We start from the raw sequence: 14,857 nt of genomic DNA, 5'->3' as shown, positions 1-14,857 counted from the left end.
GACGCAGTGTACCACCACCCACGCTGTAGATGGACAGAGAAACCAACAGAGCGCAGTGGGAAGGGGAAGGGGGGGGAGAGGCTGCGAAGGGCGAGGGGGGGTGGAAGGGGGTGGGCCGTGCTGTGCCACCTGCCTCGTGCGCACCTCTATTCTGCTCCGGAGTGACTCGCCACCGCCATCCCTGGGCCCACTGGGCAGGCGACGCTCACCTCGTTGGAAGGTGCAGGGACGGGATGGTTGCCGAGGAGCATTGTCTCGAGGCGATTTGAGAGCGCGGTGGGCTCCAAGGCGATCTGCGCCGCATTGGCGCGAGTCTGCCGCGCCGCAACTGCTGGCGCCTCAGCGGTGCGGGTCGAGGCGGACGCGCCTGGGTCCTTTTCCACCGACCCGAGGGCCTCCATCCGCGGCGCTGCGCCGCGGGATCGAGAAGCTGCGCTCGTGCTCGCCGGCTGGCCAGTCGGCAGGGCGCTTCAGGATGGCGTTCGTGAGCGGCGACGACGCGGCACCAGGGGGCGAGCGCGCACCCCGGCTGCGGGTGGACGCAGCCGACCAGCCGTGCCATCCGACGGCACTGCCTGCGCGCCAGGCGCGCTGCTGTCCGCCATCGCCGCCGAGATTGACCCGCGATCGACCCGAGATTGGCCCGAGATCGACCCGAGATCGACCTCCAAAGCCCCCTCCGGGGGGACCCCTCCTCACTCACCCCGAGTGTCCGTGTCCTTCGCGAGTCACCAATGGGGAGCGGGGGGGGGGGGGGGGGGGGAAAAACACCAGGGAAGCTGGGGACCGGAGGGGGGGGGGGTCCATTCTGAATACTGCCGACACCGCGGGGTGGGTTTCTCCCACAGGGTCTTTACCCTCCGCGTGAGCCGGCGGCGAGGGGGTAGTTCGAATTCGCCGCGCAACATTTCACCCCCACAGGACCCCCCCCTCATGGTCCCACCACCTAGCACCCCAACCTTGCCTTCGCACCCCTCTCCTTGCGCAGTGTCCCCCCCGCTGTGCTGTGTGCCCTGAGGAGGAGGGCTTGAAGCGGAAAATATTTTATTTAGATTTCGTCACGGCGTCGAAACCCAACCTTGCCTTCGCACCCCTCTCCTTGCGTGGTGTCCCCCGCTGTGTGTCGCGTTATCGGGGCACGCTGCTATCCTGTGCAGTCAAGTGGGGGCGGGGGGCAGTCCCTTTGACGTATGTATCTATGGGTTCTGTCTCGGAGGGGGGCTTGAAGATTTGAAAAAAAGAAAAGAAGGTTAGTCACGGCACGTCACGGCGTCGAACCCGGCGGGCGAGCCAACCTTTCCGGATTGGTGTTTAAATTCTTTTTTCTCTGTGTATATCTGCGGCGCTCTGCTTTGTGGCTCTCGCGAGCGGCCGCCGCTGTGCGCTGAGGCGTATGCAGCTCGGCGTGAGAGCGGCGGCGGCGGCAGTCTACCAGCGTCCGCCACCGCTTCCGCCGCTGCACCGCACTCTCGACTTCATGCACTGCCAGCGGCGCACTTCGGCTTCGTCTGCTACGGCGGCGCTGCAGCAGCGGCTCACAGGTAGGATGCAGCGGCGGCGCTGCGATGGCAGCCTCGTCGCTGCATCCGCCAGCTTCACGAGCTCTCGCCGCGCTGAGCTCACCCGCGGCCGCGCCCGCAGATGCGAGCAGCGAGCAGGCGGCGGTGCCTTTGCTACTAACTTGCTGCACGCAGGCGTGACATTGTGCGGGAACGATGGCGTCCGAAGTCCCGGAATGGCAGTTGCCGACGACGCCGCCGCCCGGGCATTTCAACCCACCGACGGCGCTCGCATCGTTGGCTCACGACGCGCACGACCTATACGCGCGCCCCGCCCCGCGTTCCGCCCCGACTTTGGCCTTCAGTCAGCCAGCTCGACTCGGGTCGCCTCGCTCGAGCGGCGGTCGGACGGTCGGCGGCTCCGCTGCGGCGCCGCCGCCGCCGCTTGCTTCAACCACGACCGAGCCGGTGCGCTGCTGCTTGCATCCCGGCCTGTCCGAGGCGCTCTGCCCCGTCCTGCTCCTCTCTCTCAGCCTGGCTCGCTCCTGCCTCGCTCAGGCGGCAGTCTTGGCGCCGACAGCCAAGGTGCCGCGGGTGCAGAGGCGTGCCGACGCCGCCCCCCCCCCTCCCTCCTCTCGTGCACATGAAGTTGACCTGACCTACGCGGAGCCGTCTCGCAGGCGCGGCAGTTTGGGCTCCGTTGCACGGTCCTCCTCGGCCGCCTCCCTGTCGCGCCTCTCCTCGACCGCCTCCTTCGACTCGTCGTCCGACGCCGCCTGCTCCCCCCGAGAGCCGGCGGCGGTCGATCCGGCGCGGCCACGAGCACGACCTTTAGTTCCCACCCCGGCGGCGAGGGCGGAGGCGGGGGCGAGGGCGGAGGCGGTGGCGGCGGAGACGGCAGAGGCGGCGGAGAAGGCGGCGGAGAAGCCGGCGGCGGAGGCGGCCACGCACTACGCGATGCGCAATCTCGCCCTCGGCCTGCCGGACCTGCCAGAACCTCCGGCGGCGCCACCGGCGCCGCCCGCGGCGCAGGCTTTGAGCGTGATCAACCCGCGCAAGCGAAAGCCACCCGCTGTGTGCTGGGGACAGGCGCTCTCGGGCGGTACCACCCAGTGCGAGCTTGTGGAGGCAAAGTCGCCCGCCTTTCGGCAGCACTTTTGCCCAAACTGCCAGAAGAAGGGGCTCCTCATCTCCTCGTTGCGCGTGCGGGTGGCGGTCGGCGAGACGGTGCCCGCGAACCTGCACGCGAGCGGGGTGTGGAACGGGCCGAGCAGCACGTCCAAGTGGCCCGCCCACCGCGTCGTCAACCAGACCGCCGGCTCCGCGGGCCCGAAGCTCGTCATCCTCCGCGACGTGACGAGCGCGCAGCTCCCCGGCCTCGCCTCGCTCCCCCACCCTCCGGGGAGCATGGTCGCCTTCCGCGTGGGCAAGACGCTGCAGCCCATCACCGCACCACACTCGCAGCCCCCGCCGCCGCAGCAGTGGCAGCCACCGCCCGTGCCGAGAGCAGTGGCCGCACCACTCTCGCAGCCCCAGCCACCGCAGCTGCAGCAGCCGCAGCAGCCGCAGCCGCAGCCGCAGCCGCAGCAGCAGCAGCAGCAGCAGCAACACGCCTTGCTACAGCAGCAGGCTCTGCATCAGGCGGCGCAACAGCAGCAGCAGTTTATACAGCAGACGCCGACGCAGCAGCAGCTCTTGCAGCAGCAGCAGCAGCAGCAGCAGCAGCAGCAGCAGCAGCAGCAGCAGCAGCAGCAGCAGCAGCAGCAGCAGCAGCCGCCGCCGCCGCCGCCGCCGCCGCCGCGTCGCGTCGCGCCCGCGCCCAACTCCTCCACGAGCCCCTCCCACCCTTCCACGTCGAGCGTGCACAGCTCGCCCGTGCCGAGCGTGCACCGCGACCGCGAGGAGTTCGAGGCCGGCGACACCGCCGCCGCCGCTGCCGCGCCGCCGCCGCCGCCCGACAGCGAGCCGGGGGAGGCGGAGTCGAGGGCAGAGGCGGCGGAGGCGGCAGAGGAGGAGGCAGGGCCGGCGGAGGAGGGGGCAGAGCCGGCAGTTGAGGTGGCGGGGGCGGTTGGGGCGGTGGGGGCGGCGGCAGGGGCGCGGGCGCAGGCGCAGGCGGAGGAGGCAGAGGCGATGGAGGTTGAGACGGTGGCGGAGGCGGAGGCTTCCGATGGCTCGGGCAGCGATGATTGGGTGGACGAGAGTGGGATTCCGCAAGGTGGCTGGTCGTCGTCGCAGCTGCGCGCTCTGGTCGCCGGCGCGCCGCCAGCGGACACTTACGCGCGCGCCCGCCGCCCCGTGAGCCCGGCGGCGCAGACGGAGCGGTGTGCCACGGTAGGTGTCCTCCGGCTCGGCCCCGGCCAGTTCGGGGCGAGCTCGTACTGGCTCACCGAGCCGGAGCTCGCAACTCGTCCGCCCGAGGAGGTGCAGATCGCCATCCGCGCCGTCGTGCGGCTCTGGCTCGAGGCGCAGCCGTCCCGCGGGCAGAAGGACGCACCCGTGACGCTCTCCGACGTCGGCCTCACAGCCGCCGCCGACCCCGACCCCGCAGCCGGGCCTCGCTTCTCCGCGCCAGACTCCCCAGCGCCGTCCCTCTTCCCCACGCCCGCCTTCTCAACAGAGTTCGTGCGCCAGCAGACGACGGAGTACGCATTCGCTCTGCGACAACTGTGCTCGCTGGAGGCGGAGGCGCGCGAGCGGTGGCGCGCGTTGGTGCGGTCTGGCGGCTCTGCCGAGTCGCCGACTGCGCCGCCGGGCCCTCCGCCTGCCGCCCCTCCGCCCAGCCCGCCCGCCCCTCCGCTTGGCCCGCTGGCCACACCACCCGGCCCGCTGGCCGCTCCGCCGCCCGCCCCTCCGCCTGCCGCCGGCTGTCGTGCGGTGACCGTCCCGCGAGGGTACCGCCCGGGGCAGCTCCTTCCGATCACCACCCCCATGGGACTGATGCACGCCTGCATCCCAGCCGGCTGCATGCCCGGCTCGGTGATCCACATCCGCCTGCCGTCCCAGCCGCCGCCGCCGCAGCCGCCCCGTGCGTATTCGTACTCCTGCAGGGTTTGCAGAAAGCCCAAAAAGACCGCGCAGGAGGTCTGCCAAGTCTGCCACCCGATGGCCGCCAACGCGGCGGCGGAGAAGGTGCAGTGGTAGCCGATATCTAGCCTATATCTAGCTCGAGCCGATATCTAGCCGAGATCGCCGGCCGAGAGATGTCGCCGAGATCTAGCCGGAATCTTTTGTCTCAGGAGGCGGCGAAGGCGGCGAAGGCGGCGGCGGCGGCGTCGAAGCGCGAGCAGAAGGCAGCCAACAGCCGAGATCTCGCCGAGATCTCGCCGAGATCTAGCCGAGATCTATCCTGCTCTTGTCTCAGGAGGCGGCGAAGGCGGCGAAGGAGGCGGCGGCGGCGACGAAGCGGGAGGACAAGGAGGTGCGTGCCGTTGTCCAGAAGCTGTTGCGTGACGTCGAGAAGAGGGTCAAGCACGAGCAGAAGGCAGTCTCCAGCCGAGATCTCGCCGAGATCTCGCCGAGATCAAGCCAAGATCTAGCTGAGATCTAGAAGCGGGCGGCATGCTCTCAGGCGGCGGAAAATGAGGCGGCGATCGAGGCGATCAAGGCGGCGGAGGCGGCGGAGGCGGAGCGCGAGGACGAGGTGAGGGACGTCGTCCAGACGGGCGGTGGCGCCGTCCCCTCGCCGCCCGCCCTACCCGACGCCATCGCTGAGATCGTCCCGTCCTTCGTCGCTGCTCCCGACCCTCTCCACGTCGTTGCGCTCGCCGACGTCCCCGCCGGGACTGTGTTTGGCATCCCGCACTTCTCCGTGTACGCCCACCCTGTCAAGGTGCCAAGACACAGCCGAGATACAGCCCGAGATCTGGCGGAGATCAGGCCAAGATCTGCCCGAGTTAGGCCCCCTTCTCCTCTCCGGCGGCGGCGAAGGCGGCGGCGGCGGCGTCGAAGGGCGAGGACAAGGAGGTGCGTGCCGTTGTCCAGAAGCTGCTGCGCGACGTCGAGAAGAGGGTCAAGCGCGAGCAGAAGGCAGCCAACAGCCGAGATCTCGCCGAGATCTCGCCGAGATCTAGCCGAGATCTATCCTGCTCTTGTCTCAGGAGGCGGCGAAGGCGGCGAAGGAGGCGGCGGCGGCGTCGAAGGGCGAGGACAAGGAGGTGCGTGCCGTTGTCCAGAAGCTGCTGCGCGACGTCGAGAAGAGGGTCAAGCGCGAGCAGAAGGCAGCCAACAGCCGAGATCTCGCCGAGATCTCGCCGAGCTCAAGCCGAGATCTAGCTGAGATCTAGAAGCGGGCGGCATGCTCTCAGGCGGCGGAGGAGGAGGCGGCGATCGAGGCGATCAAGGCGGCGGAGGCGAAGGTGGAGGCGGAGCACGCCGCCCGCAGGCAGGCGCTGCTCGACGGGATCGGGCTCGAGGAGGCGGGCGGGCGGCCGCTGCGCTGGAGCGACGCCTTTGAGACAGGCTTGGACGGCATTCGCTTACGGCCGTCTTGGAAGCCGGGCGAGCCGACGCCGCTGGAGCCGTTCCAGGCCGTTTTTCGTCACGCGCAGGTTGGCCATTTCGAGCACCTCGGTTACTTTGCGACCGCGCGGGAGGCACGGCGTGAAAGACTCTGGCAATCGAGGCGTCGGACTTTCTTCAGACCCTTTGCATCTCCTTGCCGTAGGCGGCAGAGGCCTACGCGGACGCGGAGGCAAAGAGCCACCTGCCTGACTACCGGGAGCGGGCGGCGCGGGCGGAGGAGGAGGAGAAGGACGCTTTGGCCGGTGGCCTGTACGTAACCAAGAGTGGTTGGCACGGAGGCCGCGCAGGGGGAGAGGGGGTGGCGGCGGAGGAGGAGGGTGGCGAGGAGGGAGAGGAGGAGGGTGGCGAGGAGGGCGAGGAGGGGGAGGAGGGAGAGCAGGGAGAGGAGGAAGGAGAGGAGGAAGGAGAGGAGGGAGGAGAGGAGGGAGGAGAGGAGGGAGGAGAGGAGGGAGGAGAGGAGGAGGGAGAGGAGGGAGAGGAGGAGGGAGAGGAGGGAGGAGAGGAGGAGGGGGAGGAGGAGGGGGCGGCGGAGGTGGCGGCAGAGGCGGAGGGCATGCGCTTGCACCTCTCGAGCAGCAGCAGCACCGGCTACAAGGGCGTGTACCAGAGAGGTGGCCGCTTCTCGGCGGAGCGGAATGTGGCCGGACGGCTGGTCACCATCGGCACCTTCGATTCGGCGGTGGAGGCGGCGGTGGAGTACGCGCGGGCGGTTGGGCCGGGGCCCACCGCGGCTGAGTATGAGCAGGCGGAAAGGCGACGGGAGAGGCGCCGTCGCCAGAGGGCCCCGCGCTGGCGTGTCGACATCCGCCATGCGCCAGACCACCCGATCTACGGCAGGGTCCGCAAGGATGGGTTTAGGACGAAAGGCACCGCGCTTGTCTTCCGAGACTCCTACATCGCGTCCATGCGCAGCTGCGCCGCCGACCCCGCCGCCGCGAGCAAGGCCGCCTCCGCTGATGCCATCGCGTATTCGGGGCAGTCGTGCCGCGCCGGCAATGCCCTCTTCAGGCGCGAGGCGGCCACCGTCTTCGGGCAGGAGGAGGAGCTGGCGGCGCTGGCGGCAATGCCTGAGGCGCACAATCGGCAGGCGGGCGAGCTCGAGGCGGCGCTGCGCTCAGCGCTGCGGGGCGCCGCAGAGGGCGCGGCAGAGGCGGACGGTGCGGCGGAGGGCCTGGCGGAGGCCGCGGTGGAGGCGGAGGGCGCTGCAGATGCTTTCGGCCGGTGGAGCCGGGCTGTGGCGCAGCCGACCCTCGAGATGGCGCGCGGCGCCCTCTAGTGAAAGGGGAGAGGTGGGGAGAGATGGGGAGATACGAGCCGTGTTGTTGTAGGTGGCGACCCTCCGCCCGTATGTGCTCGCGTGCGCGTGGCACTACGCCATCAAGCCGCACGAGACCGAGTGCGACTGGTGGGCGGTGGCAAATAAGGCCGCGATGAACGCAGCGTCGGCCGAGGCGGCGGCGGCGGCGGCGGTCGCCACAGCGGGCGAGGTCAAGGGCAGGCAGTCGGCTGAACGCACAAAGCTCAGGGCCGCCAACGTGCACGCAAAGGCCGCCGAGGCGGCGCTCGGCAAGGAGGCCGAGGAGGCTGCCGCCGCCGCCGAGGTGGCAGAGGCCGCCGTGAAGGAGGACGACCCGACGTCCAGGAAGGCGGCGGCTGCGGCGAGGGAGCTGGCGGACGCGGCGGCGGCGAAGAAGGAGGCGGCGTCGGCCTCCGTCTGGCGCATGGCGGATGCCAAGGCCAAGTTCTTTGCCTCTCCGGTCCCCTCTCTCACACTAGGCACTGCCCCGCTCAGATGTCGACCGCTCAGATCTGTAACAGGCGTGGACCGATGAGATGGTCGTCGACGCCGCCACCATCGTGCTCGAGGCGATGCGCGCGCGGCTGCCGTTCACCGCGTCGACCAGCGGCCATGACTCGTGCATGAAGCTCCAATGGATCCGCAAGCTGCTGCTCGCGTGGGTGCGCACGATGGACCGCTTCGACGAGTCGCTTCTCGACGACCGGGCGTTTCTGCGCCTCGTTCGCACGACCGCGTACGCGTGCCTCGCGTTTCGCGAGGCGGCAGCGCTGATCTGCACCGGCCGGCTGACTCTCTGGATTCGCGCTCGGCAGCAGGTCTTCCCCGGCGACAACCGAGAGGGGGTCGCGGTGCACGCCGTGCTCGGAGCCAAGACGGCGGCGTTGCAGCCCCTCTTGCAGTCTAGTGAGATGCTAGGTCGCACACGCGTGTCCTTCTGGACCCGCATAGGCGTCGCTGTGGGAAGTGCTCAAGTTCTCCGGGCTATGCAGCTCGCAGTGCTTTGGGACTGTGCTCGAGGTCGCCTCGGCGCTCGAGCGGGCGGCGGGCGAGTACGGCCCAGCGATGGCGTCCAAGCTGCTGCTCGCCGCGTCCGAGTCGCCGCACATCTGCACCGGGTACGAGATGTACTTTGACCATTAGTGCAACCCCAAAACCCCATTAGTGGCCCGCGGCGCAGGTTTTTCGGCGTTCAGTAGATAGGCTCAGGCGCATATGTCAGTACGTGCGGGTACACCGTGCGTGTATGTGTGTGTCTGTCTTTATCTAGATACGCATTCGTGTTGTTTGATATTTGTGGAGCCGCTTAGGCAGCAGCATTTGCCCGGGTCCCAGTCGTCGCCCATGCCGCACTCGCAGAGCATCTGAGGCCGCGAATGTTTTGTGGTGTATTCTTTTGCGGTGCTGCTGCTCGTTCGTGTCGATCTCTCTCGCGTCCACCCATAACGAACGCGCTGTTGTTCACCTTTCCTACCATCCAATTCTCGGTCAGGTGTAGTGGATCACCTTAAAATCCTGGATTAATTCCTGAGCCCACCTGGCCCCACCAGACGGGTGGCGCGAGGTGCCCGGGCCACTTTTTAGCGCCTCCCGAGCCTCCCGGCGCCTCCGGTGGCCTCCTGAGCCCTCTCCCGCAGCCTCTCTCGGCGACGTGGGGAGCGTCTGCCGTCCACGGCTCGCACCGGCTCTTCCAGCGGCTCCACGCTTGCCGCCCGTGGCGCCCGCGCCACGCACTGCCACGCGGCCGCTCGAGAGAGCGGTCGACGCCCATACTGCTGGGCGTGGCGCTCTATCGGTCGACGCTTCGGCGTCGCTGCTTGGCTGGGGACCCGTGCCTCGACGCGGCGGCGCGGCCGAGTACGGCTCGGTGGCTCAGCGCGTCGCCACGGATGAGATGCGTTCCTGCATGTAGGGGGAAGCTCCAAGAATGTTTCGTTCTACTTGCAGGAGAGGTCCAAGTAATTCGAGTGACTGCATGGCTCTTCGCGTCGAGGGATGCGTCCAAGATACTCGAGTAAATGACTTGCTTCATTGGAAGCGCCGTGTCTTGCGGCACGTGTTGTGACAAACTAGCCGCTATTAAAGAATATGGGAATGTTATCTAGTTAAGGCAACAACCCGAGCGACACCTCAGATAGACTCTCACTGAGAGACCACCTCAAACAGAGACAGACCTTAGACAAATAAGAGACAGGGACACACACACACACATACACGCGCGCGGTGTACCCGCTGCGTACGTCATGCGGCTGAGCCTATCTCTACTCGCATGCGTCCTCAAACCTGCCCGCACGCGAGGTCGTACTCGCTGCGGGCGAGGTAGAAGAGGCCGCCCTCCTCCTTCGCCCACTTGAGCACTGGCAGAGCGAGCAGGTGCGTCGCGGCGAGTTTGAGCTGCCTCTCGGTAAGGTGTGAGAGAGGACGGTGAAACATGTGTACCAGTACTGCATTGTGCTGTCCAGTTTGTTTCCACGCATAAATGTACGTACTGCCACCGCCACCACCACCGACGCCGTGCAAAAAGAAAGGGCGGTGCGGTAGTGAGAGACTGCCAGTGAGAAACTGGAGGCAGGTCGCCAGATGGAGATGAGACCGCCGGTGGAGTAGGGAGTCCACCGAGCACCGCGCTGCGAGCCTGTCGCTGTCCCTTATCAGGAGCAGGAGAACTACTCGAGTAGGTAGGAGAGCGCAACCAGTCGGAGGCCCGCGCCTGCGCCCGTGCCGCCGGGTGCAACTTTGTCCTATACGAGAGGGGAATCCCTGCTTCCCTGGGACCCTGTTGTGTGGGTGAACACCCTGCCCAGCCCCCCTCCGAGCTCCGTGTCGCGATGCGCTCCCCACTCCGTTCATCCGTGTCCCTGATCGCCCTTCCAAAATCCTGCTCGTGCAGGTGCGTGGGGACCCTGTCCTCCTCCCATCCCTCCTTTGGGTTGTCTGTTTTCTTTCTTCTAAAAAAGATGGAAACGTACGGCTTTAGTCATGCTCATGGAATGTAGTCTTCCATTAGGCACATGTACGTACGTACTTTTAGCTTACTGGGAGAAAAGAGAGAGGGGGTTGTGTTCTCTAGGCCCCTAGGCATGTCATGGTTGTACAGTGGGTTGCGGGCATTAAGAAAACAGAATTTGGCGGCACGCCGCCGTTTCTAAGCCTTTCCACAGCCCTCACCCACCCCACGCCGTGGTTTCTTAGCTCCGGCCGGCACTCAGGCCAGAGCCGGCCCCCTAAGGATTTTAGGTAAGAGGTAAGCTGCTAGCTGCGGTCCGCGAGGGCGATGCCAGAGAGTCTGCCGCCGAGTCGGCTCTCTGGATGACGGGAAGACGCACACACGCCTCCATCTCCACTCCACTCAGAACACCGTAGACTTGGAAAGTGACAAGTGCGCGCGCCGCAGGCGAAGAGAAATTTTGAGCTGGGGCCGCTCCCGTTCACACTCGAGACTCGTGTCTGGCTGGCCTTTTCTCGGGGCCGCGCCTGCGGCGCGCCGTGGTTTCTTAGATTTTTGCGGAAATCTCTAAAAGAAAGAAAGAAAACAGACAACCCAAGGGAGGGATGGGAGGACGGCACGCCGCCACCACACAGGGATTTTAAGGAGAGGTGTGTGGTGCGCTATCCGTCGCCCACCCTAGGGAGTCTGCCTCTTCCTATCTCTCTTCGCAGTCTCTCGCCGCTTCTCGCTGCAACCTTCATGCCACCTCGCGGTCGTCCCACCCTCGTCGTTCTCTCCCTTGTCACTTCCTCCTCTGTCGCGTCGTTCTCTTCTGCCTCGTCCTGCGACGCCGCCGCCTGCCGGTCCCTTGTTCTCGCGGCTTCTTTCGCCTTTCGGCGCAACTCCGTCCTCCTCGCGGCGTATCCTGGCCCCTCGAGTCTATCGAGCTCCCCTCGCGGAAATCTCTTGGTAGGGTTTCTTAATGCAACGTTTTCTTAATGCCCGCAACCCACTGTAGACGCCGCCAAACAACCCAATAACACGGGCGTCGTGGTGGGCATTCGCGGTGGTAAGGCACCAACCGTGAAAAGGCATCCGTGGTGGTTATGCAAGGTGGCAGCAGCCTTCTCCCCATTCCTCCGGTTCAGAGCTCCGATGAGCACTCGATCTCCAGCATCTCTACAGCTAAAGGCAGCGGCGAGGCAAGACGCGCTGAGCGAGGGCGAGGCAAGACGTGGCTCCTCGACTCAAAGTACGTGCTGGGGGAGGAGCTCGGGCGTGGTGCGTCGGGCAGGGTGTACCGCGCCCTCAACCAGGGCGGCGGCGGCTCTCACTTCGTCGCCATCAAGGAGATCCCACTCGTCGGTGTCGTACGCTCGCGGCCTTTCAAACCTTCGCTGAGCCTGCCTCTAACTACCCCGTTTCCTACAGGCATGTCGGTCGCCGCCGCCCGTGCCGTCGAGTCTGAGGTGGAGCTGCTGCGGAATCTATCGCACCCGCAGATCATCCGCTTCTACGAGACGATCCGCACCGAGCACCACCTCTACCTCGTCCTCGAGTACGTCGAGAACGGCTCCCTCGCTCCAAGGGGGGCCGGTTCGCACGCATTCCTCTCTCAGTGAGTCCCAGCTCTGTGTGTGTTAGGCTCCCTCGCCTCCATCCTCAAGACCTTCGGGCGGCTGCCCGAGCACATGCTCATCGTCTACATGCGGCAGGTGCCCCGGGGCACACCTCCGAGACCTCATGCTCTCCCCCCCCCCCCCCGCCGCCCCTTGGCCGCCTCCAACAACGCTGCACTCCTGTCCATGCTAGCTACCATCGAGAGAGGGTGCACGAGCCCCGACGCCAGCTTTCCTGTCCTCCTGTCCTTGCTTCAGGTGCTGGCGGGGCTCGAGTGGCTTCACGCACAGGGCATCTGCCACCGAGACATCAAGGGCGCCAACCTCCTGATCACGCAGGACGGGCAGGTGCGTGCTCGCCCGCGAGTCCTCCTGTCAGTTCAGAGACGATCAGCCTTCGCCCTCGCCGCAAGCCTCGCCCTCGCCGCCGCCGCCCGACACGCGCCCTCGCCGCCGCCGCTGCCGCAGCCCTCCTCCCCGCCCCCGCCGACGCCGCCCGCTGCCTCGCCCTCGCCGCCGCGACCGTGTTTGCCTCCCGCCGATTGACTCGTATCTTGTTGATGGATCCGCTCTCAGGTGAAGCTCGCTGACTTTGGGGTCGCCAGCCGCGTCGTCGACGCGGCGGAGCAGGCGGGGGCGAGACGAGGGTAGTGTAGACTTAGCGGCCGCTGGTCGCTTGGGCGGGAGGGGGGGGGGGGGGGGATCTTAAAATTCGGAGGTTATTGCTTACTCGACTGCTCTGCAGGCGGGGGCACCCATCGATGGGCGAGGAGAGGGGCCCGTCGGCACGCCCTACTGGATGGCGCCTGAGATCATCCAGATGGAGCCCTTCACGACGGCGTCCGACATCTGGTCGCTCGGCTGCACGGTCCTTGAGCTGCTGACGGGCGAGATCTAGCCGAGAGATGTAGCCGCGGACAGCCAAGATGTGGCCGGGATATGGTTGCACGGTCCTCGAGCTGGTTGAGGAGTTGGTTGCTCGCTGGCTGATTGATTAGGCGAGCCGCCCTACTTCGAGCTGCGGCCGGTCAACGCCCTCTACCGCATCGTGCACAACACCGACCCGCCCATCCCCGAGACGGCAGACAGAGCCGAGATACAGCCGAGAGCTAGCCGAGAGATGGCCCTCTCGCCCGTCCCCGAGACGGTCCACAGCGGCTGCTCAACGACGTTCTGCTCAAGGAATGAATGAGTCAACCGGTGGGGTGAGACGCGCAGGTCCGCACCGGCTCCCCGCTGCTTAACGACTTTCTGCTCCGCTGTTTCGACCGCGACCCGAAGACGCGCGCCTCGGCCAGTGCGCTGCGGCAGCAATGTGGCCGGCGGGCAGGTGTGCGGGAGGAGTCGCCGTTCACAGTGCGCGGCTGTGAACAGGCAGCACGAGTGGCTCCAGCAGGAGGTGTCGCCGTCGCACATCACCATGCCCCAAACCTTGCCGGCCGACTCGCGCGCGCTTTCTACCTCTTGATCGGCAGCTTTCTTCTTCTAGGTACACTACACGATCGAGGGATTCACAGCGGGCGCCAGCTTTCCTCCTCTGGAGTCGCAGCGCTCTGTTGATTAGGCCCCCGCCCATGCCGGCCGTCGGGCGCCGAGAGAGCGGCGCTGCCGCCTTCGCATGGCCAGCAGTGAGACACAGGAACCATTCAGGAACCTTCTTGGAGCCTTCCCCTCAGGAGCCGCCGCCTTCGCACGGCCGGTCGTCCGCGAGTTGGTAGAGAGGCCGCGCTCGGTGACGCGCTCGAACACGGGCGAGAGGAGCCCGCAGCCGAGCGTCGGCCCGGGCGGATAGATGCGGGATTTGGGCTCCCTGTCTTCCGACTGGTACTTAGCGGCGGGACACGCATATGTTCGGCTGCATTCTCCGCACGGTGCCGTACTCACTCCCTGATGTTGGTTGCTCACACACCGTAGGGTCGGGCGCCGCGTCGCACAGCGGCACGGCCGTGAGCAACCTCTCTCGCAGGACGCCGAAGGAGCTGGCGCAGGAGCTGCTCAACGCCGCGAGCAGCGGCGGTAGCAGGAGCAGTAAGAGTGGTGTCAGCGCCGCGAGCCCGAGCAGCGGCGGTAGCAGGAGCAGTAAGAGTGGCGCGACGCACGGCGCGGGAGGGGGAGGAGGAGGAGAGAGCAGCGGCAGCGGCGGGGGCTGTGGCGGCGGATGCTCCGCCGCGTCGACCTGCTCGGCCGGCGTGGCGGAGCGCGTGTCTGCGGCACACGGCCTCTCGCCACGGCGCGACTCTTCACGGCTTCTTGTTGACTCCGATTCTCCTTCCGCCAGGCGTTCGACAGCCTCTCGTCGCTCGGCAGCCTCTCGCCGCGCTTCCCGCAGCTCTCGCAGCGCCTGGAGCCGATCGAGTCTTCGCCGCACTCGACAGGCTCCCCCCTCCCCCGACGGCACACCTCTGTTGCCACAGCCTTCCTTCGGACGCTGCGCTCACCCGTCCATTAGGTTCCTCCCTCTTCCGACGGAGCCAGTACGAGCCCGGCGGCAGGCGGGGCGGCAGGGGGGAGGCCAAGGTTGAGGAGATCGACGCGCGCGTGCTGCCTTCCTCTTCCGCGTCGGGGCGGTCTCCGGTGGAAGAGGCGGCGGGCGAGGCGGCGGGCGGCGATGTGGAGGACGCGTCGAGGCGGCGGGCGGCAATGTGGGAGAGGCGGCGGGCGGCGATTCTGAAGCATGCTGCGGCCGTAGCGAGCGGCGAGTTTGCGCTGTCGTCGGCGGTTGGCGGCGCCGAGGACGCGGTCGACGGACGTCGTGTCTCGGATCTGCCGCGCTTAATGAAGGGATTAGGTGTTCGTTAATGTCATCAGGCGAAGGATGCGGTGGACGAGGCGGTGGACGCAGTGGACATCGCCCGCGCGATCTCATGGGGAAGGCTCGCCAACCAGGACTCTCGCCCCCCGTCCGCCAACCAGGACTCTCGCCCCCCGTCCGTGGAGCCGTCGCCCCGCGAGTCGCGAGCGCCGATGCAGGCGTGCGGTCGCGGCGAGAGCA

At 67.2% G+C, this 14,857-nt stretch overlaps 2 protein-coding genes across 2 annotated transcripts; both read left to right on the top strand.

Moving 5' to 3' along the window:
- Positions 1 to 6,924: 6,924 nt before the first annotated feature.
- Positions 6,925 to 8,596, top strand: EMIHUDRAFT_422484 (hypothetical protein; the record flags this gene model as incomplete). Its single annotated transcript, XM_005760736.1, has 4 exons — positions 6,925 to 7,254; positions 7,349 to 7,777; positions 7,839 to 8,195; positions 8,269 to 8,596. The coding sequence occupies 4 exons, from the start codon at positions 6,925 to 6,927 to the stop codon at positions 8,458 to 8,460; spliced, it is 1,308 nt and encodes a 435-aa protein (XP_005760793.1). The 3' UTR covers positions 8,461 to 8,596.
- Positions 8,597 to 11,352: 2,756 nt separating this feature from the next.
- On the top strand, positions 11,353 to 13,429 carry EMIHUDRAFT_217497 (hypothetical protein; the record flags this gene model as incomplete). The annotated part of the gene is made up of 7 exons (XM_005760735.1): positions 11,353 to 11,611; positions 11,678 to 11,842; positions 11,891 to 11,961; positions 12,124 to 12,213; positions 12,442 to 12,512; positions 13,240 to 13,264; positions 13,355 to 13,429. The coding sequence occupies 7 exons, from the start codon at positions 11,353 to 11,355 to the stop codon at positions 13,427 to 13,429; spliced, it is 756 nt and encodes a 251-aa protein (XP_005760792.1).
- Between the last annotated feature and the right edge of the window lie 1,428 nt (positions 13,430 to 14,857).

Source organism: Emiliania huxleyi (genome assembly GCF_000372725.1).
Source record: "Emiliania huxleyi CCMP1516 unplaced genomic scaffold EMIHUscaffold_74, whole genome shotgun sequence".
Classification (NCBI taxonomy): Eukaryota; Haptophyta; order Isochrysidales; family Noelaerhabdaceae; genus Emiliania; species Emiliania huxleyi.
The sequence above is the reverse complement of the archived record's forward strand: the minus strand, read 5'-3'. Positions and strand labels throughout refer to the sequence as shown.